General features: G+C 41.4%; 2 protein-coding genes across 2 annotated transcripts in view; one reads left to right on the top strand and one right to left on the bottom strand.

Annotated features, from left to right (window-relative positions):
- LOC127542973 (uncharacterized) overlaps positions 1–27,544 on the top strand; it is a 294,969-nt gene that overhangs the window by 181,413 nt on the left and 86,012 nt on the right. The window lies entirely within an intron of this gene.
- Positions 1,994–21,507, bottom strand: LOC127542781 (histone lysine demethylase PHF8-like). The gene is made up of 14 exons (XM_051968596.1): positions 21,375–21,507; positions 20,721–20,806; positions 18,812–18,945; positions 11,929–12,254; positions 10,992–11,084; positions 4,977–5,024; positions 4,537–4,591; positions 3,931–4,020; positions 3,778–3,823; positions 3,246–3,306; positions 3,007–3,142; positions 2,821–2,910; positions 2,417–2,519; positions 1,994–2,166 (listed from the first exon to the last, which is right to left on the bottom strand). Exons 1-14 carry the CDS (start codon positions 21,505–21,507, stop codon positions 2,053–2,055), a joined length of 1,515 nt encoding a protein of 504 aa, XP_051824556.1. The 3' UTR covers positions 1,994–2,052.

Raw genomic sequence — 27,544 nt, 5'->3', positions numbered from 1 at the left:
TATCAAATTAAAAAGCCTTTGTACAAACAGAACGAATGCAAACAAGATTAGTAGGGAAGCAACAAACTGGGAAAACATCTTTACAATTAAAGGTTCTGATAAAGGCCTCATTTCCAAAATATATAGAGAACTGACTCAAATTTATAAGAAATCAAGCCATTCTCCAATTGATAAATGGTCAAAGGATATGAACATACAATTTTCAGATGAAGAAATTGAAACTATTACCACTCACATGAAAGAGTGTTCCAAATCACTATTGATCAGAGAAATGCAAATTAAGACAACTCTGAGATACCACTACACACCTGTCAGATTGGCTAAGATGACAGGAAAAAATAATGATGAATGTTGGAGGGGATGCGGGAAAACGGGGACACTGATGCATTGTTGGTGGAGTTGTGAACGAATCCAACCATTCTGGAGAGCAATCTGGAATTATGCCCCAAAAGTTATCAAACTGTGCATACCCTTTGATCCAGCAGTGTTTCTACTGGGCTTATACCCCAAAGAGATACTAAAGAAGGGAAAGGGACCTGTATGTGCCAAAATGTTTGTAGCAGCCCTGTTTGTAGTGGCTAGAAACTGGAAAATGAATGGATGCCCATCAATTGGAGAATGGCTGGGTAAATTGTGCTATATGAATGTTATGTAATATTATTGCTCTGTAAGGAATGACCAGCAGGATGAATACAGAGAGGCTTGGAGAGACCTACATGGACTGATGCTAAGTGAGATGAGCAGAATCAGGAGATCATTATACACTTTGAAAACGATATTGTATGAGGATGTATTCTGATGGAAGTGGATTTCTATGACAAAGAGACTTAACTGAGTTTCAATGGATAAATGATGGACAGAAACAGCCACACCCAAAGAAAGAACACTGGGAAATGAATGTGAACTATTTGAATTTTTGATTTTCTTCCCGAGTTATTTTTACCTTCTGAATCCAATTCTCCCTGTGCAGCGGGAGAACTGTTCGGTTCTGCAAATATGTATTGTATCTAGGATATACTGCAACATATTTAACATATATAGGACTGCTTGCCATCTTGGGGGGAGGGTAGGGAGGGAGGGGAAAAAACGAAACATAAGCGAGTGCAAGGGATAATGTTTTAAAAAAATTATCCTGGCATGAATTCTGTCAATACAAAGTTATTATTAAATAAAATAAAATTTAAATAAAAAAAATAAAATGGGATTACTTAAAAAAAATTAAATTAAAAAAAAATAAATAAAAGCGCACCCACGCTGCTCTATGAGCCTCTGCAGGCATGGGAATGTGTGTACAGCCCCAGGCTCCGTGTCTGCCTGTGTGAGGGTACATCTAGTTCTAGGTACCGGTAGGTGGCTGTGGATCGAGGGATGATGTATGTCTGGATGCCCTTCGGCACGTCTGTCCCAGAAGGTCTCCACTTTCATCACTGACCCTCTGGAGTTGCTTTGGACCAGTCGGGCTGGTCAGGGTCCTGGGAAGTTCCTTCCTTTTCTTAGTGAGTTCCAGCATTTCCCTGCTGCCAGCAGCGCCAAATGCAAATGCCCATTTGCTCTCCAGACTCTCTGCGCCTCAGTTCACCTCGCCAGTCCGACATGCGCACTTTGCCCTTCCCTCCACACACGGTCAAGTGCAGCCAGGTTAACTTTATACTCGCACGGACTCTCTCCTCTCCTCTCTCTTGTAAAACCTCTCTTTGATTTGAGGCCCAAGCGCCACTGCCCCGTACTGCGCTGGGACCCCTCCTTGGCTGAAGGCCCTCCTTCACGACAATCACCGCGGGTCGGGTTCATCCCTACCCGTCCATGTCCACCTTGTCTTCTGGTCTGGAGGGCAGTCTTCTTGAGGACAGGAAGGTTTCCCTTTTGCCGTTTATCCCAACACCAGCCCAGGGCCCGGCACCGACTAGATGCTTAGCTGATGGACGGGCCTAAAGCTCTGCCCAAGAACAAACGCACAGCCAGAGCCAGGAGCAGAGAGGGAGGAATTCTTTATTCAGGGAGGCCAAACTACAAGGCAAAGGGTCTCCAGCGCGGTGCAGACAAAGCTTCGTCTCACTGAGGTGACGGGCGCTCCGATTCCCCGTGAACCTCTCTCTGGGATGAGCCAGCGGGGTGGCCAATGCCAGGCTTGGCTTGCTGATCTTTTGGGGGAATCTCCATGACAGCCTGGGAGGGGGAAGATGGGGAGAGGCAGAAAAGGGTAAAGATGGACCACGAGCCAGCAAACAGGGATACCCCCCCCACACACACACACCTCTCTCTACTTCTGCCTTTCCTTAACCTCCTCACTGCTGGCGTCTCTCTTCCACATCTCCTTTTCCATTTGCTCATGTCTGTCTCCCAAGGGCCCTTGATTCTTTTTCTTTGAACTCTCCCATGGCCAGGGAGATTTTCATGTTTACCCCTCCTCACTCACCTCGGTAACAAGGCTGCTTTCCCCTCCAGCAGCCCCCTTTGGGCTTCTCTCCTGAGACCCTCCCATGCCTCTGTGGCCAATAGCTTCCAGCTGCTTCTTCATCCTGTGCCAGGAGCCACAATTGGAGAGCCCAAGTTAGGGAGGGCTGTGCCAAGGAGAGGGGCACAGAGAAAGGGAAAAACTCAGAGAAGGATCGAAGAGAAGAGAGAAGGGAAGGCGAGCTGGAGAAAGAGAAACGGGAGGGAAAAGTCAGCAAGGCCAAGGGGACAGACACAGAGAGAAACACCCCGCAATGCGCTGGTGCACGCGCGCACACCAACAGCGAGAGACTAATGAGATTCGGGGGAAGAGAGATAGCTAACCAAGTGGTTCCCCACCCCCTCTGGAGGGGCTTTGGGGTTCACCTCTGGTATTTCTGCTGCAGCTGGCGATAATGGAGAGAGGCTGCCTCCAGGAATTCTATAGTTTTCTTGTTTTCTTCTTCAAGCAGTTGCCTAAGAGAGGTTGCCTGGAATGAGCAGCCCTCAAGCTGCCCAGCTTAGCGGCCCCCCACCCCCCTGCGCCCTGCCCCGCACCCAACAGAGACTCACACGGCCGCAGCAGCCTCGGCACTGCGCAGGAAGGCATCCACACCGCTGGCAGCTGGGGCTTCGGCCCCGCCCTCAGGCCCGCTCAACGCGCCCAGCTGGGCCTGGATGCTGCCAGGCTTCTCCTGACTGCGCCTCTCTGGTCACAGGAGTACAAACGACATTAACCGCGCTCTCACCCGGGATTTCGCCCTCTCCCCCTCAGGGTCCCTCCTTCCCCTCCTCCCCACAGGGCCCCTCACCCTCCATCAGCAGCTGCTCCCTGTTGCTGCTGCTCATTTCCTGGGACAGTGTGTCTGCCCTCTGAAAGAAGGAAGAAATGGAGGCCTGCTGTGGCCCGAGATCCCTCCCTCTCCAGTCCTGTCTGTACTCAGGCCTCCCTTGGGGAATTCACCAAATGTCCACAAGAAAAGACACCACACGTTTTGGTTCCTAACCTATTCCTGAGCAGCATCTCTTTTACATCGACAACAGGTGGCCATCTACCTGAATCCACTTGATCCACCGAGATCACAAATGCAGCTTTCTTGAAGCCCTCTAAATACCACAGCTGCCCTCCTCCAGGTTAAACACAACTCCCTGACCCCATATCCTGTCCCGAAATACCCTTTCACTTTACCTCCTCTCCTATGCCCTGTGACCCTTTCACTGCCCCCTCGGAACAGGTGGGTTCCTCTATTCAAGGATTCCCCGTATCCTATACTCCCGTGTATATAACCAGGTTTCTTTGATCCCAACCAGGGGTTTTCCCCTCATGTGGAATTCCCAGAGGACCTTGTGCTTCTCCATCATTCCCTCTAGTGGTTGGCTGGACTCCATCCTAAGACAAAAGACAGCACAGGGCTGGTCAGAGTCGGTGCCATTAGAGGCTCGCCCTCCAGCCCAGAAGCCTTCCAGCACTGACCAAGAGCTGGAACAAGGGCTTACATCTGCTTCCTTTTCTTGAGTCTTTCTTCCTGGATGTTAGAGCTGAGCTCGGTTATCCTCTTCTTGCGTTCCTCAGTCACTGCCAGCTGCCTGGAAAATGGAGGTTGGGGGAAGAGGGAACCTCAGAAGCCAGTAACCCTGACCCCTCTCGGGCAGCCCTTAAGAACCCCTTCTGCTATTGATGTTCTGTGCGGGCAGAGGCCAGTGAGGGGGGGCATTCTGTTTCGCCTGGAAATTGGTGCCCCTTCCCAACCCTCCTGCTGCATGGTGCCTCAAACGACAGAGGAACCACAGTCGGTTGGGCCCTCAGGCTCCAGGATCCTGTGAGCTGGAACAAGAAAGTGCCTGGGGCACTGGATGCTTTTGCATCTGAGTCCCTCAGCATGGAGCCTGCTAATGCCCCGGCGGAAGGCCTTACATGCTGGTGGCCTTACCCTCACCCGCACCACCAAATGAAGGCCAAGGACAGACAATTCTGGGTTAGAAACAAATTTGGGGCCAGACACACGTGTTAAAACCAATTTAAGGCCACAGATTAGTTCAGCGCTAGAAATGATTTGAGGGCTAAGGTTAGGATTAAGGGGAGTGAGACAAGGAGCCACTGACCTGAGAGCCTCGGTGTCTTTCTCCTGGCAGTGCAGGGAAAGGGTCCTCAGGGTTTCTAGAACCAAAGAGGTCAGTAGGTGGACACAGGGCCAGAGAGGATCTTAAATGGCACACAAGCCATGTTCTCAGGAGCCCTGCCATTTTGGAGCTACTTGACCATCCTGGAGTCCCCCCACTATTAGTCCCTTCCCTCTCAAACCACCCTCATGGTATTTTGATATGTTCAGCAACTTTTGGCCTTTGCTTGAATTGGTTCTCTCTACCCTTAATCTTGATATACACTTTATATATTTACTGCCTTCCCCAATACAACTGTGAGCTCCTTGAGAGTCAAGATCATCACATTCCTTCTATTTGAATCTACAGTCCCTGGCACAGAAGGTGCTTAATAGCCTTTATTAAGGTTTATTTATTGATTTGGTTTATTGATTGGTCCATACCTTGCTTCTTGCTCAAGACTTCTTTCACTTGTGCCTCCTCCAAGCTCACTGTAAGGGACAGAAATCAGACAGTCAGCTTGACTTTTCGGTCTTCCTCCAGTCTTTGTCTGCCCGGCCTACAGCAAGCTGGCAGCGTTGCTGGTTTTGCGGCCAAAATAATTCTCCATAAGCACAGGATCTGTCCTCGTCGTCATTCCACGCTGCTCAGTGGAATCCCAGTGGTTTCCAGGGTCATAGGCCTCAGAGGCCCCCTTGTTTGGCACGTAACAAACTGGGGCCCAGGAGGAGAATTTAAATCAAAGACACACCCCTTTTTGGCTTTTAAAGCCTTCTCCATTTGCCCCCAACCTACCTTTCTAACATTTCATGACACACTGAGCTCCTCAATCCACTCAAACTAGCCCCGCTCCGTTTTTCATCCAGGACATATGACTTCATCTCCCTAGCCTTGCAAAGGGTCAAGCCTCAGGACTAAAATATACTCCCTCCTTCTCTGCACCTCACAGAATTCCTCTCTTTCTTCAAGCACCACCATCCGTTTGAAGTCCTTCCTGACCCCCAATTGAGGCCTCCTCAATAACCACCTCCCATTTAATAACCACATACTTATCCACTTTATATTCATTTCAAATTTACTTAGACATGTGCCTACTGCTTTCCCCCATAGAATGTAGGCTCTTTTGGAATAGGGATTATTTCATTCTTGGCATTTGTTTCATCAGTGCCTGGCCCATCAAAGCTACAGGATGCCCTGGATGCCATGGGAGGCCATGGTCCTTTTAAGGTAAGGTTGTTTTTCGTTTGTTTGCTTTTCTTTTAAAAAAATATTTATTTATTTAAAAAGAGCTTTTCATTTTCAAAATAGCTAGAAGGATAATTTTTAACGTTCGCCTTTACAAAATCCTGTGTTCTAAATTTTTTTCCTTCCCTTCCCCCCACCCCATCCTTGACACAGCAAGAAATCCAATATATGTTAAACACGTACAATTCTTCTTTACCTGTGTCTACACATATCATGTTGCACAAGAAAGGTGAGAATACAAAGGGAAAAAAGAAATCGAGAACGAAAACAAAAAGCAAGCAAACAACAACAAAAAGAATGACAATACTATGTTGTGGTCCACACTCAATCCTTGCAGTCGCCTCTCTAGGTGCAGATGGCTCTCTTCCTCACCAGAACCTCTGGAACTGGCCTGAATCACTTTCACTGTTGAAAAGAGCCACGTCCATCAGAATTCATCATCGTTTAATCTTGTTGTTGTACAATGATCTCCTGGTTCTGCTCAATTCACTTAGGATCAATTCCTGCAAGTCTCTCCAGACGTCTCTGAAATCCTCCTGCTGGTCGTTTCTTACAGAACAATAATATTCCATAACATTCATATACCACAGCTTATTCAGCCGTTTTCCAACTGATGAACATCTACCCAGTTTTCAGTTCCTTGCCACTACAGAAAGGGCTGCCACAAACATTTTTGCACATGTGGGTCACTTTCCAGAATGGCTTAGATGAGTTTACAACTCTGCCAACTAAGGTTTAATGTAACCTTTTTCCTACAGCCCCTCAAATTTTTTGTCTTTTCCCTTTTGCTTAATATTCTTAATCTGATGAATGAGAAGGCATCACTCAGAGGTGCGTCAATTTGCATCTCTCTAATTCTTCATGATTTAGAGCACTTCTTTTCCCAGAAAGCCACTAATGGCTTGGATTTCTTCCTCTGAAAAATGCTACATATAGATAAGGAATAAGCATATGCTTTATCTATTTATCAGTTGGGGAATGGCTCTATCATGAATGGACTCGGTTCCCAAGGAGACTAAGAGAAACTGTTCTTTCTCTTCTCTTGCAGCTGCTTTTCTTCTTAGCTGCAAAAGTTTTATTCATTGAAAACCTTTTTAATTTTAATGTAAGCAAGATGATTAATTTTACCATCTCTGTAGTTCTTTTTCTCCACTTTGCCTATGGAATCTTCTACCCAAGGATGACAGGTAGTTTCTTCCTGTTGTTGTTCAGCTGTATCTAACTCTCTGAACCCATCTGGAGTTTTCTTGGTAGAGATGCTGGAGGGATTTGCCATTTCTTTCTCCAGCCAGTTTTGCAACTCAGGAAGTGAGGCAAACAGGGTTAAGCAACTTGTCTAGAATCACACAGCTACTAAGTGTCTGAGGCTGTTTGAACCCAAGACTTCCTGATTCCAGACTAGGTATTCCCTTCACTGTCTATTCACACTCTTCACAGCCACCTTGCAGCTCCTTATCACCTCTCTCCACCTTACCTCCACCCCTTCTCTGTCTCCAATGCTCGATCAGCACGCAAGACCCCTATTCTCCTAACACATTCTTTTCTCTTTCTACATTCTTTCCCTTGGGAACTTTATCAACATCCATGATTTTCAATACAATCTCACAAAGCTGACTCACAAAGATGAACCTATAATCTCTATGAAGATGCCTCACTAACCTAGGAAGGCACTATCATTTTACCAGGGTCCCAGTTTTAGAACTTCAAAATTATCCTCAACTCCTTACTCTCTCTTATTCTTCACATAAACTCACTTGCTGAATTTTCCCAGACCTCCCTTCACATGGTATCTCACACTCAACACAGCTATATTCAATCACTTCTTGCCTAGGTTGTTCCAACAGCCTCCTCACTGGTCTTCCAGCCTCAAATCGGTCTAGTTTCTGCTCCAGTTCATCCATCCTACACACTGTGCAACAGATTTCGACCTTAGATACCAAATGGATCATGTGATTTCTCTTTTCAAGCCACTCTGCTGCCAGCGAAATATCCCTTTGTACCCTGTAACTCGCCAATTCAGTTAATTCCAGTGGCTTCTTATTGTTTCTAGGATCAATTATAAGACCTTCTGTTTAGCCTCTAAAGCCCTTCATAATTTTTTTTTAAATCTGTTTTGAAGGGACTACTAGTGCCTCTTTCATCCATGACTCCCGCTCCTCGCTGAAAACAAACAGAAAAATGAGCAAATACAGAAATCAACCAAAGAAGGTCCAAATCATATGTCTCTTTCGGGTATCGTGGGTGCATCACTTCTCCAACAGGATCTGGGGCTCACTGTCCATTCTCTTTCTCCCACACTCTGTGATCTAGTCATCTCTGTAACTCAAAACACCAGTAGTTCTTCAAGCCCGAAATGTACCTCCTCTTTGCCTCTGTCTCAGCTTCTCTCTCTTCTGTCAGATGCTGCTCAGATAACACATTCCAAGGAAACCCTTTCCCGGGGATTCCAACTGACTGGTGAATTCTCTCCCTAAGGAGAGTGTAGTGGAATGATTTTATTTACTTTATTCTTTTTAGTAAGATTCATGCCGTGCATATTTTGTGTGAACTCCCCAATTAGAACCAAGCTCCTCATGGTTAGGGTTGATCCTTTGGACTTACATCCGTAGCACCCAGCACAATGTCTAGGACATATTAGGTGATTTGTCTGTGGTGGTGGTGGTGGTTGATGTTGTTGTTCCTTCATTCCTGAAGAGGGCCATGAAGTCAGGGATGTGATGCCATTGTTGAGGTTGGAAAAGGGGACCCCAAAGTTTGGGGTCACAGACTAGTGGCATGAGGTGTCTCAAAAGAATTTGCTGGCTTGAACCCCTTTCCTAGTCAAGGGGCAAAGTTTATTGTAATTGTAATGCCATTACAAGTGGGCTGAATTCCAAAAGAAATTTGCAAGCAAAACAGAAGCAAAGAGACCATTTATCCAGCTTTCTATCACTGACATGCTAATTCTATGGCCCAGAGGAATGGTCTCTGGAATTTGGTTATCACTGACCAGGTTCTCGGTCAGCAATGAATTAAGGAGTGGTCTATTCAGGATCAGACAGATTGTTTTTCTTAGATTGGGAGTGTGGAAAATCCCTGAGGCAGACTCCAAAGCCAGGAGATGTTGAATTACTGACTTATTCTTAGAACATAAAACTACCCCCCCTCAAAAAAAAGCAGGGGACCTCAAAATCATTGCTTTATTACATCACCATGACTTGCAAGTGAGTTGGATTTAAGTGCCTTACTTTTCCCTAACTAATAAATATTTGCTGTCTGTTTAATTGACAGACCTTTTCCTGATGATTCCTTTTTTGTCTCTTCACCTTCCTGAATTATTTTCTTTTCTCTCCTGGTTATTGGAGCTCGGACAAAAATGTTGATTTTGCTTCTGCATCACCAATATTCTCCACTGTTTCCCATAGCTTACCACTGAATTTCCCTACATGAATATGCTGAGAAGATTAAAACTGATTCCATATCTTTCATCCTATTTACAAGTAATTGATTTTGTGTGTAACTACTTCAATCCTGGTTCTTTGTTTTTGAACTTAGTTAAGAATTTCAGCAAAACCTCTATATAAGGGAAACTGTTCTCTTGCTCAGCAGGGTCTTTGGCATTAATAGAGTAAAACCATGGATCTAAATATTGACAGGTAGCATGATCCTGCTAATAAAAGTTATCTTGTGTGGAGGCCCACCTCCATTTTCTCTTTTTTAAAAATCTCAATTGTAACAATACACACACACACACACACACACACACACACTCTCATATATATATATATATATATACACACACATATACATATATATGTATATATATATATGCATATTATGTACACACACACATACATAACTAGAGGTATAATATGATGGTGCTACTTTTTATGGAAACAAAAGAAAAGGAAAAGAAAAGAAACAAAGGAGTGGCCCACTGATTGGGAAGTGACTGATTATATAACACCATAAAAATAATGAACGTAAGGAATTCAGAAAAATAGAGGAAGAGTTGTGTGAAATAAAGCTGAGGGCAAAACAATAATAGGACTTGGAAAACAACATAGGAAATGACTTAAAAGGGGCAGCTAGGTGGAGCAGTGATGACAGCTCTGGTCCTGGGATAGGAAGGGCTGGAGTTCAAATCCAGCCTCAGAGAGTTACTACCTGTGTGACCCTGGGCAAGTCCCTTAACCTTGACTGCCACCTCACTCCACTCCAAAAGGGAAAGAAAATGACTTAAAATGTAAGAACAGAAAACAAAGCCTGATGCTATGTAACTGTGATGAGCAGTCTTGACTCTCAGAAAGGGGACACATGCTATGTTGTTTGATTTTGTTTAAATGTTTTACTTAGTTACAAATATAGGAATAATTTTGAAATTTCTACTGCAGTTCTCCTCCCCTGACCAAGTAGGGATAAGTTTCATCTCCTTCTCCCTGTCAACCACTCATGTGAGTCCTCCCTTCTGGAGTTGACTGACCTGAATTTGTAATAGCCATTAGTGACCTCAAAAGGTCCAGTGTCATTCAAACAAAATGGAGTCTTGTTATCAGTCACTTGTCTCCCTAATCAAGCACCTAGCACAAGGAATCAGAAAGATCTGACTTTCAATCTGGCCTCAGCCAGTTACTAGCTCTTTAATACTTAGCCTCTATTTGTATCTGCAGAGTGAGTAGGTCCCATAGTTATATAACTGTTTTTCAGGATTTTAAAAGGGATATCCCGTTGTGCATACGTCATTTGTCACAAGTGAGACTGAAAAGGATCACACTGAGGTCCTCCTGTCTTATTATCATGTCCCTTTTGGGGGAGGCAATCAAAGGTCCACATAGCTAGTAAGATCCCATAGGTCCACAGCTACTAAGTATCTGCAGCCAGATTTGAACTTGGGCTCCTCTGAGGCCAGTGCTTATCATGTTGTACTCTAACCTTCAGATCGATGCTGCCTCCCTTTGAGTCAACAGGGAATCTTTGCAAGTAACATCTACAGTCAAAAGAAGAAAGAAGGACTCTGCCTAGGAACACTTTTGGGAGTTCAGCCTTTCAGGCTCAACTCAAACACTACCTCTTTTTCAGTGATTTGTTTCCTAATTTTGCATGCTTCCTCAATCACTCTCATGCTCCTCATGTCCTGAAAGTATGACATAAAGAAATGGCCTGCTTATGATCCATAGTCCCCCAAACTCTCCTTTATCTATGATGAAGAAATTGGGGACAACCCACTAAATTACCTTTAGGAATCCAGGGAACATCGTCTGCGCTCCTCTTCTTCTTCTTTGATTTTAATTTTGAAGCAAAATGATCCTCATTTGATTCCAGGAAATCTGCCGAGGAGGGAAAGTAACCCTTGAGTACTAGCTAGACAAAGAGATGCATATTCAAATATACAAATAAAAAATAACTCCGTACACACACACACACACACACACACACACACACACACACACACACACCCTGCAAGGCTAACATGATCAGAGAAAATGGCTACATCTAATTTAGTGATCTTAGCACAAAAACAATTTCCAAATCTTTAAAGATGAAATGCACACAAATACACACAAGTGTGTGTGTGTGTGTGTGTGTGTGTGTGTGTGTGTGTGTGTGTATTTACCAAGACAGAACCTATGCCTGCAGAAAAATCCTACAGATCTACAAATCACTCTCAGAGATACCAGCACAGGCTTGCCTAGCTGGGAAGCACACAAGAAAAGATGCAATAGTGCTGCCAAACCTCACTGCAAGCTGCTGACTGGAAAACTGACAAAGAAAAGGTTCAAGTCTAAAACTGCATCTTTAACTGATGGACCTACCCATGTTTTCCCATCTAAAGGAAAACAAAGTTTTGTCAGTTCCAATAAGGTGACTTGAAATAGCACTGGACTAGGTAGCAGCCTCAGTAAAGGCAGAGGAAGAACTCGGCAAGAACAGGCTGGTGGTCATCCTTTGAAGAGGATCCAAAGAGGGACCTTTGAAGAGGTCTCTAGATTAGAGTCTCCAGTTATGGTACCCGACTGTGGCTGCTCAGACCCAGACGAGCCCAGAGGGCTCTGCCATGGGTGGGACCCGAGCAGTCCCTGGGAGCATCGGACCTGCAGAGCTCTTGTGTCGCTTTTTCTGACGGCCTGGAGAGTGCCTGCCCTGGGTGAGGGTAAAGGACGCATTCCTTACTATATTCCTTATCCTTGAAGCTGTTTTCCACGTTCTCCTTGAAGCTGTTTTCCACGTTCTCCAACTTATGTGTTTTGACCTCTCCTCCTTGACTCTCGGTGCTGTCGTTGGCCAGTTGCTTGACAGCCTTCTTCTTCCGAGTCCCTTGGCTGGCCAGGGGGCCACTACCCTTTTCCTTAGGGGAGCCACTACTGCCACTGGAATCCCCTGATGCCCACCAGGCCTGAACACGGGAAGCTGGGGACGAGGATGGCACAGGCTGCAGGTTGGCTAGGCGCAGCAACCCCTGGACTGCCTCCAGTGTATTGGGGGACGCAGGAGCTTTACTGTCAAAGACAGAAAAGGATAACTCAGAGAAGCACAATCATGCTTTTACAAACCCTGTCTAGCTACACACCCATTTTAATAGGCAGCATCATTACACGATTTACACAAAGTGGGCAATTAGTTGGTTCTTTGAATGTTTATTACAATTTATTTATACACCCATTCAGTTCTCCCCCAGGACAGAAATCTTAAATCTTCTTTTCTAATTCTTTACATTTTATAGATAACTATATCACATACCTCATCAATTTGATTGACGTCTGTGTGTGTATGTGTGTGTGTATGTGTGTGTGTATGTGTGTGTGTGTGTGTGTGTGTGTGTGTACATGCACATGTATAGGAAAAAGTTTGAAACAATTGACCAATTTCTATATTTGCTGTGGATTCCCCTTTTCCATTTTTGATAATGGCCAATATGGTTTTTCTTTTGATTTTCAAAAACCAACACTTATTGTTGAGATACAGAGGTCCACATAAAACTTGAAAGGTTTTGTGCAAACAAAACTAGAATTTTAAGAGAAGCAGGAAATTGAAAACAAGACTGGCAAAGGGGATCAAACAAATAAACAAACAGAAAAAGATACACTGGAAGGGCTGTGGGAAAATAGGTACATTACTAATTTACAGCAGGGGGAGCTATGAGCTAATCCAGGTATTGTAGAAAACAGCTCAGAACTAGAAGCCTATATGATTAAACCCTGCCAGCCCTTTGCTCTAGTGATACTTGTTACCAACTATAGAGATCAAAGATAGAAGAAAAAGGACCCAGATGAAAAAAATATATTTATACCAATTTTCATTGTAAAGAATGGGAAACAGAAAGAAGCCCACCATTTGAGGAATGGATGGAACATTATTATATTTTAAGAAATCATGGAGTGGAAAATATTTTCCATGTACCTTGTGTGTATGTTGTTTGTGAGTATACACATAGACACATACATATACACACATGTCTATATGGCACTCACATATATATGTATATCACATACATATACAGACATGTGTATGTACACAAATGAATTTGGAAAAATTAGCTTTATTTTTATTCGTTTTTTTTTTTTGAGTGCTCCTTCCCCCCCCCCATTTTTGATACTGGCAAATTAGTTTTCCTCTTCTTATTGTCATTTGGCTTCTCTATTTTTTAAGATTAAGTTTTCCCCAAAAAGGCTCAATAATTGGAATCTTTCTAGCAGGGAGCTATTTTGACATTGACTTAGGTCAGGTGATTTGGTGCTTCTAACACTTACTCAGTTGTATGCCCAGTTCACTGACCTGTTCTTTGTCCCTTTTGTTGATGAAAGTGCTTATAGGGAGATAAATTTTCCAAGCTAAGGATACTAATGGTTGCATTCTAAACATTAAGATAACTTTTTTCACTGTTGTAGTTTCTCTGATGACATTTTCTTCTGTTTCTATAAAATGCTCATTGACAGACCAGCCTTTAGCATGAATTAACCTATTTAATCTCAAAAGTTTTATGTCCTTTAAACTGAATATAATCCCTGTACATTGTGATCACTAAAGGATATGTTTACCGTCTCCAACTTTCTACATTTACCTGTAAATATGCATATCCTAATTCATGAACAATTTACATAAAGTTACCTTTGAGAAATGCTGAGAAATATGTATTCTCTTTTCTATTTCCCTTCATGAATCTCCAGAGATCTGTCATCTCTAATTTTTCTAAAATTCTCTTCTGGTGCCTCACTCCTTTCTTGTTGATTTAGAGATGGCACACAGTGGGTAGAACACTGGACCTGGAGTCAAGAAGACTCAAGAAGTCAATCTGGCCCCAGACACTTTCTAGCTATGGGACTCTGGGAAAATCATCTGACTTCTGTTTGCCTGAACTTCCTGACTTGTAAAATGGGAGTAATAGCAGCACCCTCTTTTCAGGCTTGTTGTGTGGATCAAATGAGATCTGCAAGCAAAGTGCTTAACCTCTGCTATCTTAAATGTTTATTTCCTTCTCTCTCCTCCCCTTGTTTCCAAAAAGGTCACACTGATATTCTCAATCTTAAAAGTCCTACACATCTGTCCCCAGTCTGTCCCCAAAATAGCTGTCCAGTATTATTGGACATTATTGCCCACTCCCATACTTCACCATTCAGCCACACTGACATTTTCTCTGACCCTCACGGGTGAAATCCTATAGCCCCAAGTCATTGTACAGGCTTCCTTATGGCCTGAGATAACAACTCTCTTAGTGTCTACCCTATAAACGCCCCTCTTTCTCTTCAGAAGTAAATTAGGCATCATCTTCTACATGAAACATTTTCCTTTGTTCATTTCTTCCTTCCATCCTTCCTTCCTTTCCTCCTTCCCTCCTTCCTTCCCTTGTTCCTTGCCTCCTTCCTTCCTTCTTTTCTTCCTTCCTCCCTCCCTCCCTTTTTCCTTCCTTCCTTCCTTCCTTCCTTCCTTCCTTCCTTCCTTCCTTCCTTCCTTCCTTCTTTCATTCCTCCCTCCTTCCCTTCCTCCCTTCCTATCTCCCTCCCTTTCTCTTTCCCCTCTCTCTCGTTCTTTCTTTTTTTCTTTCTTCTTCTTCTAATTCTTCTTCTTCTTCTTCTTCTTCTTCTTCTTCTTCTTCTTCTTCTTCTTCTTCTTCTTCTTCTTCTTCTTCTTCTTCTTCTTCCTCTTCTTCTTTTTTTTTTTTTTGGGCAAGGCAATATTCATTACGTGACTTGCCCGAGGTTACACAGCTTGTAAGTGTTAAGTGTCTGAGGCCAGATTTGAACTCAGGGCCTCTGGACCCCAGGGCTGGGGCTCTATCTACTGCATCATCCAGCTGCCCCCATCTTTTTGATCCCTACTTGTAATTTGCTTTGTGCCATTTTAGATTCATCAGTATTGAGTAATTTGATGTTTATGCTGCAGGTATTTTACATGTACTTGCTGCCCTCCCTGCGAGAACGAAGGCTCATTTTGAGTTTGATTTAACGACTTTAAGGAATCATTTGTGCCTTTGAATAGAACATTTTCAACTGAAGAATTAGGTAAAAAGTCTAAAGATAAAGAGTTCAGGAATGAGACGGAAAGAAAAGTGTAAGCCACAAGTGAAGACAGCTTTCTCAAGCAATCTGGTTGGGGAAAGAAAAGATAGCAGATGACAGCTGGAGCTGTAGGATCCAGGGAAGGTTTGGTTTTATTTGGTTTTGTTTTTGAGATGGCCTTGGGCATAGTTGAAAGCAGCAGAGATAGGGCCTCTAGTAGAAAATGGATCAAAATTGGAGGCAGTGGGAATGACTAAGAGTGAAATCTGTACAGTGGCTGGCCTTCTGCGGATGATACCAGAGAGTTCTGAGATGAAGAAATTGGATGCAAAGAGGAATATCACTTTGAATTGCCCCACTTTTTCCAGAAAAGCCAGAGGCATGGTGCTCAGCCAGAAGAGAAGGAGCAGGAGGAGGTGGAAGCTTGAAGAGACAAAATAAGCTTTTGTGGAGAACGGAATGGAAATCAATGAGGAAGGAGTAAAACAACTGCCTAGTTGACAATGGACAACATGAATTTGTAATGTACCTAGTTAGCACAGTAGTGGGACTTCCTGAAGAAGGTAAGTGGAGACAGTAATTCAAAGATAAATTTTGGCCAGGGTGGAACCTAATTCACCACTTTAGTTCAGGGGCTATTGCAGTAGCTTCCTAATTAGCTTCAAGGGGCTCTTTCTCCCTACAGCCCCCAAAGTATTTTCCACTATATGCAGACCTGATCTCTCCTGTGCAATATACTCCAGGGGGTCTCTATTGCCTGCAGGAACAAATAGAAACTCCCCTGTTGAGCTTTTTTCTTCAATTAACTGTCATTTATGTTTCCTATTTCCTGAGGCCCCCACCCAAACTAAAAGAGATGAAAAAGAAAAGAGAAAAAAGAAAACATATGTGTCATCCCACATATGTAAAGAAAATCAAATTTCCTTGTTGCCTATTTCCCAAATATGTCAGAGTTGTCCCTTTATGCTGAGTGCATCATCTCTCTTTGAGACAGTGCATATTCTGTTTCATCAGCACTTTTCTACAATCATATCTGGTCATGATGTTGAGGTACGTTTAAAAGGGAGACCTCAAAAAGCTGGGGTTGAAGACCGGTGTTGTAAGGTGTCTCAAAAGAATTTGCGAGGTCAAAGCCATCTCCATGTCAAGGGGCAACGGATATTGTAATTGTAACGCCAAGTGGGCTAAGTTCCAAAAGAATTTAGCAAAGAACCACAAGCAAGGAGACAAATTTATCCAGTGCTTCATGTCACGGATAGGCTAATTTTATGGCCCATGGGTAGAGCTGAGGAATGGTCTAGTCATGATTGTCTCGGGGAACCTGGTTATCCCTGCCCAGCAGATGGTCCCATCTGACAGCCAGCAATGTGTGTAGGACCATCCTAAGGCCAGAAGACTTTAGAATCATTGATAGACAGATTATTGGAACAATAGCACTCTAAGGGTGGGAGACCTCAGGATTACTGCACTATTTCTCTTAAAAGCTGTACGCTTTTTAGTAGGGCAAGTTCAATGTGTTTGTAGGTTAGTGACTTTTAAGGGATAGCTTCAAATTGCCTTCCAGAAATCTGCACAGTGGTCAAAGATCTTCCAAGTTATCTCTGTTTTGGTGTATGGTGTACTACACTCCAGCTAAAACTGGCTTTTTCTGTTCCTGACACCTCCCATTTCTATGCTTTTGCACCATCTCCCATGCTTGGAATATGCTCCTGTCTCAGTTCTTCCTCACAGAACGTCCCTCCCTTCTTTCAAAATACGACCCAAGTGCCACTCACTAAATGAGAGATAGAAGGCTAAGTGCTTCTGGTTAGTTCATGGCACCCGTGAATGAATGCTTTAGCAACTGGACACCACCAAGAAAGGCAAAAGTTATCCTGTTTTAAAAACACAGCCTGTTTTGCTGATGGACAGAAACTGGTTCTGATTGGGATGGCAAATCAGTAAGAAGGTATGATTTTTTTTTAAATTGTGATCCTTAATGTGTGAGGACTGGAAGATCATGTTGAGAAAAATCTTCTTGATGGAAATAGCTTAACTATGGTGCTATAAAGGGGGAACTCATACAGAACATGTTACAAGGATTCTCTGAGGGACTGACTACTGTTGTAGTCTTTTGGAAATATTTTGGTTTTTTTTCTTGTGATTGCTGAAGAGAGGCAAAAAAGAGGTAACTGAACAGAAATCTTAAGATTCTTAAGAAGTTTGCATTCACATGTGCAATGAATAGATAAGAATGAGTTTCCCAACAAATGAACTAGGATCAACTACTATTATACTATAAATTTCAGGGTCGCTTGAGGTAATTTCAGTTGTGATTCTGGTCATAACCAGAATGTTGCAAATAATTATATATGTCACATTTAGGATTGATTCCATTTGTTAAAAAACATTGTATGTTTTCATTCACTTTAAATTTAATTCAATTTCACTTAATTCAATTCAATTCAATTCAATTCCATGTTAAAATATATATTTATTTACATATAGAAAAGTTTGTTTTACGACTCCTGGAAAGGGTTTATTTTTTTGGTGCTTCATTAAAGAATTAGTATCTGATGAATTAGGCTGATTACCAGAGCTAAATAATGAAATTTCCTTTATGAGAATAAATCTGCAATATACTGCTAGTTCACTATAATGTTTGGAAGGTTAACATTAATTATAATGGCAGCCTGAGTTTGGGTAACTTACAAGAATGTAGTGAGATCCCAGATCCTATCTACTAAATTTCAACCCACATATGTTGTCTTCAGTGGACAGAATATAAGCTCTTTCAGAACAGGAACTCTTTGATTTTATTTTATTTTTTGCTTTTTTATTCTTTGAACAGTGATTGATCCATATCAGGTACTTAATAAGCAGCTGTTTTTGCTTGGTCATCAAGGAATTTTTTAACAGACCAATGAATACAGTGTTACTTACTTTTCCTCAAGAGTATGTATATCTTGTAGCAAGGGTTGGATGGCAGAGTAGGATGGGTAACTCATCTACTGCTGCCCACCATACTCGGCATTTCTCCAGTCCTTCTCCAATATAAATCAAGGGCCTACACCTCAGCAAGCCAATAAAATAATTTCTACTGGCCACATTTCCCTTCTCAGTTCACGTGAATGCTGAATCTTAAAGTCCAGTCAGGATCAGATTTAGATATTACTTGTGTAATCTTAGTGACTGGTACACTATATACACAAACAAAACTGCTAAGGTCCCTGACAATGGAAGGTAATACCTAGGACCAAAATAACACCTATTCTGAACCCCAAGGAAATACTTACTGATTCTTGGCTGGACAAAAACAGAATTTTTATTGGGGGGGGGTGAGACTGGGGGGCAGGGACCAGACCTGCAGTTTCACTGATAGCTCTAATCTATCTAGTACCAAATTGTATGTGCTCTGCAATTGATAGTTTTGAAAAGAGACCTGAGCCACTATTGAGAAGACAAGTGATTTGTCGCAAGGCAAGACCCGGACAACAGGCTCCACTAACTCCACAATCCTCACCATCCTCGGTCCCGTTCTCCTGACTTATAGAGAAGTGAAAAGCAGAGTAGGTACTCACTTGTGACCTACACAGTCAGGTTCTCCAAGCAGTCTGCTAGCTTTTAGTAGATAAAAAATCCCACTAGCTCCACCAGAGGATTCTGCCTCAGCTTCCACTCTTTCCTCTACTTTCTTTTCTGCTGTATTATTTTCCTAGGGAGGAGAGAGAGAGAGTGCATTCACTGATTGTGCTTGCTCAGGGGCCTTTCACAAACTGATGTATGTCCAAAGAAAAGCACTATGGGGAAGGTATTCAAGGACTTTATGAAGACTGTGTGGAGGAACTGAGGGTACGTAGGTTGGAGATGGTTCAAGGAAAATGTGTATGAAGAGACAGAGTACATACAACTGTTATCTTTAAGTTTCTCAAGAAGTGCCATGGGAAACAATTGGACTAATTTTGCTCGACCCTAGCAACAACAGGTGAGAGAGGTAACAAAGCAAAATGTACACTGATGAAAGGAAAAATGTTCTAACTATTCATGCCATGCAAAAGTTCAGTATACATTTTAAAGACCTGAAAACCTTTAAAGACTAATTGGACTAATAGTTAAAGGTACCAGTTAGCCACTGAGGTCCCTTCCAAGTCTCCATTCCAGTCAAACCGGAAAACTATGTGTTGCTTCTGATCCTGCTGTCCTGCCTCCAACCCTAACCAATTTTCAATTTCCACAGTGTATTTAATCTTTTCCATCTCTGTCTGTGGAAGCTTCTTCTTTCCAGATGAAACTTATCTGAAACCTGGCTCTAGCTTCATCTAAATTTTCTCCTTTCCCTTGAAACAGATCTCTTCTTTGGCACTGCTCTTACATGTCTTTAAACCACAAAACATTCTTATTTTCTCAATAAAGTTATACTTCCTCTTCCTCCCCTTCTCCCGACCCCCCGTGAAAGTTGGTCCTGTGTCACTTCTCTTCTTGGGGCCAGGATCTACCTTGCACATAGTAGACACTTAGAATCATAAAGGGTAGGATCTGAAAGATCCCTTAAGAGATCACCCCCAACCTCATTTTACAGAGAAATGGTTAAATCTCTTTCCCAAATTCACATAAAAAATACAGGTAAAATAAGAATTGACACCCAGGCCCTCTGAATGTAAAAACAATGCTTGGGCCAAGGGATATTTATTTCTGTTTGTAAACTGTGAAAATGAATGCTGAATATAGATTCAGCTTTTTTCCCCTAAGCATTTAAATATTTATATGTAAAGCCATTTAACAGTTTCCAGTTAAAGAGGGTTTTGTTTGTTAGTTTCTTCTCCAATTTATCCGGTTCCCCCATCCCTGGAAAAGAAAAGTAGGGGGAAAAATGGAGTGACAAACAGAATTGGGCGAAACAAAATTTTGCACGGGTCATGTCTAAAAATATCTCTTTCTACAGCCCGAGTTTGTCATCTGTCTGACAAAGCTAGGTAGCTTGTTCAGTCCTCGGGAATCATAGCTGTTCAAAAATGTTTGTAGGTTGAGCTTTTTAACTAGACTGATGAGGATCATACCTGCTTCTCATGTGGCCAGGAGCATCCATAGGACCTACCACGGAATGATAGTACCTGAGATTTAGAAACTGAGGGCCAACTCTGATAAGTTTTCTCAGAAGCAATCTCAGGTTTAGACAAAAACCAACAGAATCTGACATTTGTATATTCATTTAAAGGCTGCAAAGTACTTAATGCAGGTTTTCTCATTTAGGTTATTTTCTTTAACAAGTAAAGACAAGTAACAGATTATCTTCACCTTCATCTAACCTGACACTTAGCCTTACTAGTCTCATGGCAAATAAACAATGACATGACTCTGAAGTCAGGAGTAATGGAGTCCTACTCAAACAAGATAATATTAATAAAAAACAACAACCCAAAACAACAACAACAAAAAAAACTCGCTTCACACAGCAGCTGGCACTTAGTGGGTATTTTTTCTTTCCCTTACCTCAGTTTCAAATTCCACCTCTCCTGGTTCCTGGATTCTGTTTGGGTCAGAACAAGGACTGGCTGGAAGCAACTTCTGGTGAAATTCTAAAAGGATGATGACAATGATCAAATAAACAGTTCAGTATCATAGAAAAGTATCCAGCCAGCTTCAGAGCCACTAGAAGACCTGGGTTTGCGTCCTGCTCGATACTGGATTTAAAGTCCTGCCCAACCCTAACCCTAACTTTTCTGCAACCCTCTTAGCCTCTAAGTCTCCAAGGTGCAAATCTGCATTGGTAGAGGAAATTTCCTCATAAGAAATCACAGGCCTGGACAAACATTAATAAGGAGACATGTGACTTTCTTTTTTTTTTCCTTTTAAAGTTTGCCAAATGTTTCCCACATATTTTCTCACTTAAGCCTCAGCAAATTTGAATACAGGAGACCTACCTCAGGGACTACTATTAATGCTCTGAAAGTGGGATGCAACCTACCCAGGGAAGGGAAAAAACCAGCAGGGTCTGGTTATCTTGGAAATTCAGCAAATTTATCTTCTTCTAGGCAAAGGCACTAGTCCTTAGTCTAAACGTCCTTTGTGAACCCATCCAGTTATGGCTAGAGTCTGAGAGAACCAGGAGACATAAGAAAAAAGGAGGAGGAGAGGAAGACATACTTGGTAACATTTTCTTGCTTGCCAGGGCCTTCTCCTTCTGCAGAGTTTCTTCAACCTTTAGCTCTTCCTTAGAGCCAGGGTCAAGCTCCTCATTGATCTTTAGCTTAGGCTGGGGCTTGGTTAGTACTCTCATTTTGGTCTTGGTTCGTACCCTCCTTTTGGCCTTGGAGTTCCTAGGTCTGGTAAAATCACTCACCTTCTTGGTGCTTTGAAAGAAGAATACATACAGAAATATATGTTTTTATTCATTTATGTTATAGGGTGCTACTCTGCAAACACTCTTTAGGTACATCTATTGTTTCTGCTTGTGATCTAGGGCTCTCCAAGTAAACTATGTCATTGTTCTTATTTCTTTACTTAAAATAAATTCTAAAACTCTATCAAACAGACAGGACCTTCTTGCATTACTTCTAATTTTACTGGGGGAAGCAGGGGAAGATGAGGGGAGGCATTTTCTTCTTTTCTACTACAACAAAATTTGATTCTTCATATTTTAAAGAAAGGCCTTTGATTCCTATTTCCTCTGTACTTTAAATATAAGTAATCAAATTTTGCAGTTTTTTGCTAAAATATTTTATTTTTATTATTTTGTTCTACATAAATGATAAAATTTTCGAATCTACCTTTTGTTCACCACAATAATTCAATCTGGTCACAAGGAAAATTGTCAATAACAAATTACTAAAACTCCTTTTCTAATATTTTATGTAATATCATTACATCAATATTCATCAGTGATACTGCTCTAGTTTTCCTTGTCTGTTTATTAGCACCATTAAAACATGCTTTTGTCTCCAATTTTGTAAGGTTCTGTGCAGCACAGAGATTATTTGCTGTGCAAGAACTAACATGTAGTAGTAAATTGGATATTATTGGATATAAAAATCAGGGAGATCTAGGTTCAAATCCCACTGGAAACACTTATTAGCTCTGGGACTCTGGGCATGTCACCAGCTCTCTCTGCCTCTTAGTTTCTGAAAACATAAAAGAAGATCTAATTCTTTGTCCTTTTGTGTTCCTCCTCTTCTAAATCTGTCATCCTGTGAATTCCATACCAGATCACAAATTGTCCTAAAAAGTAGTGATTGCCAAAATAATCTGGGAGTGGTTAAGAAATAGAGCAGTGGGTCAGTGGAATAGATTGGGTACAAATTACACTGCAGTACATGATCAACGTAATCCAGTATATGATAAATCCAAAGATCCAAGCTTTTGGAACCAAAACTCATTATTTGACAAAACTGCTGAGAAAACTGGAAAGCAGTACGGCAGAAACAAAGTATAGGTTAAAATGGGGAAACTGATGTACATGTAAAGAGTAAAATACCATCAGCAAGTTAAGAGAGCATGAAATAGTTTAAGATTTATGAATAAGGGAGGCATTCAGCACCAAAAAAAAAAAGAGATGCAAAGCATTACAAAATGTAAAGGAGATCATTTGGATTATATAAAATTAGAAATGTTTTTGCACAACAAAACCAATGCAACCAAAATTATAAGGAAAGTAAAAGAGAGGGCGGGGGAGAGGGAATTGCAACATGTGCTTCTGATAAAGGCCTCATTACTCAAATGTATACAGAACTGAGTCTAATTTACAAAAATACACATCATTCCCCAGGTGACAAATGGTCAAAGGATATGAACAGGTCAAAGGATGTGGATTTTTAGATAAAGAAATCAAAGCTATACTGTCACATGAAAAACATTCTAAATCACTACAGATTAGTGGAGTTTAAAATTTAAAGTTAAAATTTAAAACTCTGAGATACTACCTCACACCTATCACATTGGCTTATAAGACCAAAAAGGAAAATGTTGGATGTTGATGAGGCTGTGGAAAAACTGGGACATTCATGCATAACCAACAGGTGGAGTTGAGAACTGACCCAACTATTCTGGACAGCTATTTTTGGAACTCTGCCTAAAGGGCTATAAAAGCTATGCATATCCTTTGATCCAGCAACACCACTGCTGGGTCTATATCCCAAAGACACCCCAAACCAAAAAGGGAAAGGAACTGCGGTTCTTCTAAATTTGAATCCATTTGAATCACCATAGATGGGATTTATGTAGCATTTTAAGTTTTGCAACACCCTTGACAAATATTGTCTCATTTTGACCTCACAACCACTCCAAAATGTGAGCGCCATTGTTATTCTTATTCTGGAGATGAGGAGACTGAGGTAGATGAAGGTTAAATGACTTACCTGACTCACACAGCTAACAAGTTTTCCAGGTCACACTTAAACTCAGGAATTCCTTCTTCCAATGCTCTACAATAGTTGACTAAGATTTTATTATCTCTTTACCCTCCAATTTTTATTACACAGAATTATTTGTGTAAATCCTTTAATTTTACATGATCAAAATTGTCCATTTTATCTTGTGTGATTTTCTCGCTCATGTTTTTAGTCACGAGCTCTTTTCCTATTCATCTCTCCTTTACTCCTGCTTTTTGTCATTTGTTTGTGGTGTGATATTTTTCTTTTAAATAGCTAGATTACATATCCATTTGGAACTTGGGAATATACTTCTAGTTTTTTTTTTGCTTCCTTCTCTATGTTGTTCTACTGAACAATCTCTCTCTTTCTCTCTGTCTCCCTCTCTTTTTTTCTCTCTCTCCCTCCCTTGCTCCCTCCCTCCCTCCCTCCATCCTTCTCATTTTGTGCCTCTTTCTTTTCCTTCATTCCTCTCCCTCCTTTCCTTCCTCCTTCTGTTTCTCTCTCTTTCTTTCTAGTCCCTGTATCTCTCTCTCCCTGTCTCCCTGCCTCCTTCTCTTTCTCTCCCTCCCTTCCTCCCCCGCTTTTTCCTACTCTTGCTCTCTCTCTCTCTCTCTCTCCTTTAATCCCTCTCTCTCTCCCTGTTCCTGTCTCTTTCTCACTCTTTATTTCTCATTCTCTCTCTGCCCTCATCTCTCTCTCCCTCCTTTCCTCTCTCTCTCTCTCCCCATTTTCCTCATTCTTTTCCCTCTCTCTTCTTTCTGTACTTCCCTCCCTCTCGCCCCCTCCTTAATTCTTAACTCTGTCTCTTTCTCCCTCCTTCCATTTCTCTCTTTATCTCCCATTTGTCTTCTCTTTGTTTTAACCTTTATCAAATCATATGAATGATTACTGCTTGTAGTACAGTTCAATAAACCTCTTCCCTCCATCATTTGTACCTCTGATGTTTTGTTACTCCAAGTGAAATGTTTCCTTACTTTACAAAATACTCTTCTGGATGCTTCACTGATATAGTGCTAAATTCAAATTAATTTAAGGAGTCATTTTTATTATATTGGCCCTCTCCACCCATAAGCAATTAACATTTCTCCACTTGTTAAGGTCTCTTTTTGTGACTCCAAATAGTGTTATGTTTATTCCCAAAGTATTTCATTGATTCAAAGTCCCAAACTATGCAGAGCTTCTGTAGTTAGTTTTTTTGGATTTTTTTCTCGCTACTTCTCTCTGCTGGCTGTTGTTGGTTATGCATAGCAATGTGTGACTTGTGGGAATTGGCATATATCATCCTAACTCTGCTAAATTATTCATGACTTCCATTTATTTTCAGTTGACTCTCTAGGATCCTCTAACCATCTCGTCCAGGTATCTGTAAAGATTCCGAGTTTCCTTTTTTCTTGGCATATATTTAATCCCACAATTTTCTTTTTTCAGTTTTGTTGTGATGTGCTGGCATTTCTAGTGTGTTAATAGTAATGGTGATAGTACACATTGTTACTTTGCTCAAAACTTTTTGAAGGGGCTCTAACATTTATCACACACAGCATTTGCCCTTAATTTGGAGATACTCTCCTTCCTATACTAAGAAATGATCTATATATTATTTTGAGTCCTAGAGTTTTTAGTACAAAATGGATTTTGTCAAAAGTCTCCTCCTAATCGTACCTATTACTGTAATCTCATGATTTCCATTATTTCTGATACTAAAGTTATTTGTAATCATCATGGATCACTATGGTTTACCTGTATAAACAATATTTAAATTTTGGGCATCATTGATCATTAAGAGGTATTGATGTATAATTTTTTCCTTTGTATGGGAGACCCCATACAGCTATCCAAAAATTTTTACATTGTATCTGGAGTTTGACAATGTGCCTTATTTTCTGATCATAACAGTTTATGTAGAATTGGAATGAATTATTCTTTGAGTGCATGACAGACTTAACTTGTAATTCCACCCAGGCCCTCGAGTTTTGTTTCCATAGGAACTCAATTTCTTTTACCAAGATTGGGTTGTTTAAATATTTTCAATTTGTATATTTCATTGGTTTTTTTTTTATTAACATCCATCTTTTTTCTTTAAGTCATAACAGAGGTGTGTGTGTGTGTGTGTGTGTGTGTGTGTGTGTGTGTGTGTGTGTGTTTAAAACCATAGAACAGAGCAAAAATGCTTCTCATAATTTGCTTAATTCCCTTGCAATTATTTTAAATACTGCTCTTTTTTTTCATTTTTTGATATGTTTTTCCTCTGTCTTTTTTTAAAAACCAGATTAGCTTTTTCTCTGTTACAGCTGACATTTAAAAACTATTTTCTACTTTTATCAAGTCAGTAATATTTTTGTTTTCAATTTTCAATTTTATTACACCTTAAAATTTCATAAAATCTACTCTGATTTGGTTGGAGATTTCCAAGTTGGGTTTTCAAGAGTTTTCGATTGATTTTTTTTTTTTTTTTTGATGGATTGGACTGATTCAACTGATTTTTTTGTTATTTCTTTCTTAATGAAAATGTTTAGAAACATAAATGTTCTGAACTGCTTAGGTTTTTTTCTCCATGTATATGTACATAATATTGTGATATTGTTTTATATGTGAAATACTGTGGTATTATATTGTATATTATGTAATATATGGGTTTAAGCCCAATTCCTATCTTCTCTTCTGGGATAAATGGGACTTGCTTAGGATTTGCCAGTTGTCATTGTCTTCTGTGAAAGCGATCAAGAGTAACCATGGAAGTGTCTTTGTTTTGAATGCAACAAAACGATCTCTGACCGGCAATAGTTGGGATTTTTGGTCTGCTTGGGATTTAGGTTTTGGTGAGATAAGTGGGGTTAAGTCATCTAGCTAGTAAGGCCGGCACAGGCCAGGCCAGAACAAAGCTGGCCCTTCAGGAGCAGGTTTGGGAGCAACAGCTCCTTCAGGAGCTGTCAGGCCACAGATGATAAGGGGCCAGACCACTGGCCAGCAGGAGATTACACAGGTGCGGGACTCGGTGGCTTGGCCCCTCCTCACAGCTAGGTTGTGGTCCTGGGCCACACTGCCAGGCTGAGGAGGAGTCCTAGCACACAAGAGCTTGCAGCTCCAGTTGGAGTGGGGACCTGGGTCACAGTCCCAGGGCAGGAAAGAGTTCTTCTGAAAACTTAACAGGTTCCATAGGAGGACCTCTGAAAACAGCGACACACGATCTCAGAAGCCCAAGTGCATCCTCCTCCATGGAAGCAGAACCTTGCTTTTACAAAGGGTTAAAAGCCAAGTAATAGGCTGGGAAACAAGCAAAGAACAGAAAAAGAGTCTGTCCCTAGAAAGTTACTATGGTGACAGGGAAAATCAAAGCACACACACTCAGAAGAAGATAACATAGTCAAAGTTCCTTCATTCAACATTTCCCCGAAAAGATACAAATTGACCTCAGACCATGGAGAGCTCAAAAGGGATTGTGAAAATTATGAAAGTATTAAAGTGTGGTAGAGGGAAAATTGGGGAAAAGAAATGAGAGGGATGCAAGAGAATCATGAAAAATGAGTCAGCAGTTTGGGAAAGGAGAAAACACACACACACACACACACATACATACACACACACACACACACACACATACACACACACACACCCCACAGTCTACTGAAGAAAATAACTAAACAACAGACTGAAAAAAACAGACCAGGCCAAAAACAGTAAAGGAGGTACAAAGAGTCAGTGATGACAAAAATCACCCCAATGACACACTCACCCCATTGGAAGAAAAGGTACAAAAGCTTCTAGAGGGCAATAATTGCTTACAAATTAGAATGGAGAAAACAGAAGCTAATGAGACATCAAGAAGCAATGAGTCAAAGCCAAAAGGAATGAAGAAAAAATAGAAGGTAATGTGACCTGGGAAAATAGGTCTGGGAGAAAACATTTTAAAATTACTGGACTTCCTGGAAGCCATGATCAAAGAAAAGAGCC

This window comes from Antechinus flavipes, chromosome X (assembly GCF_016432865.1).
Source record: "Antechinus flavipes isolate AdamAnt ecotype Samford, QLD, Australia chromosome X, AdamAnt_v2, whole genome shotgun sequence".
Classification (NCBI taxonomy): domain Eukaryota; kingdom Metazoa; phylum Chordata; class Mammalia; order Dasyuromorphia; family Dasyuridae; genus Antechinus; species Antechinus flavipes.
Note: the sequence above shows the minus strand (reverse complement) of the source record. Positions and strands in the feature narration are given on the sequence as shown.

Bases quoted from the DNA above. Each gene is read 5' to 3' on its own strand.
- LOC127542781 (XM_051968596.1), bottom strand. From the start codon at position 21,507: ATGAGAGTACTAACCAAGCCCCAGCCTAAGCTAAAGATCAATGAGGAG. The intron at 18,946-20,720 runs GTAAGGGAAAGA...TCTCCTCCCTAG, and splicing joins AGGTGGAATTTGAAACTGAG to GAAAATAATACAGCAGAAAA. The intron at 3,824-3,930 runs GTAAGCCCTTGT...CTTTTGTCTTAG, and splicing joins CTCAAGAAAAGGAAGCAGAT to GATGGAGTCCAGCCAACCAC.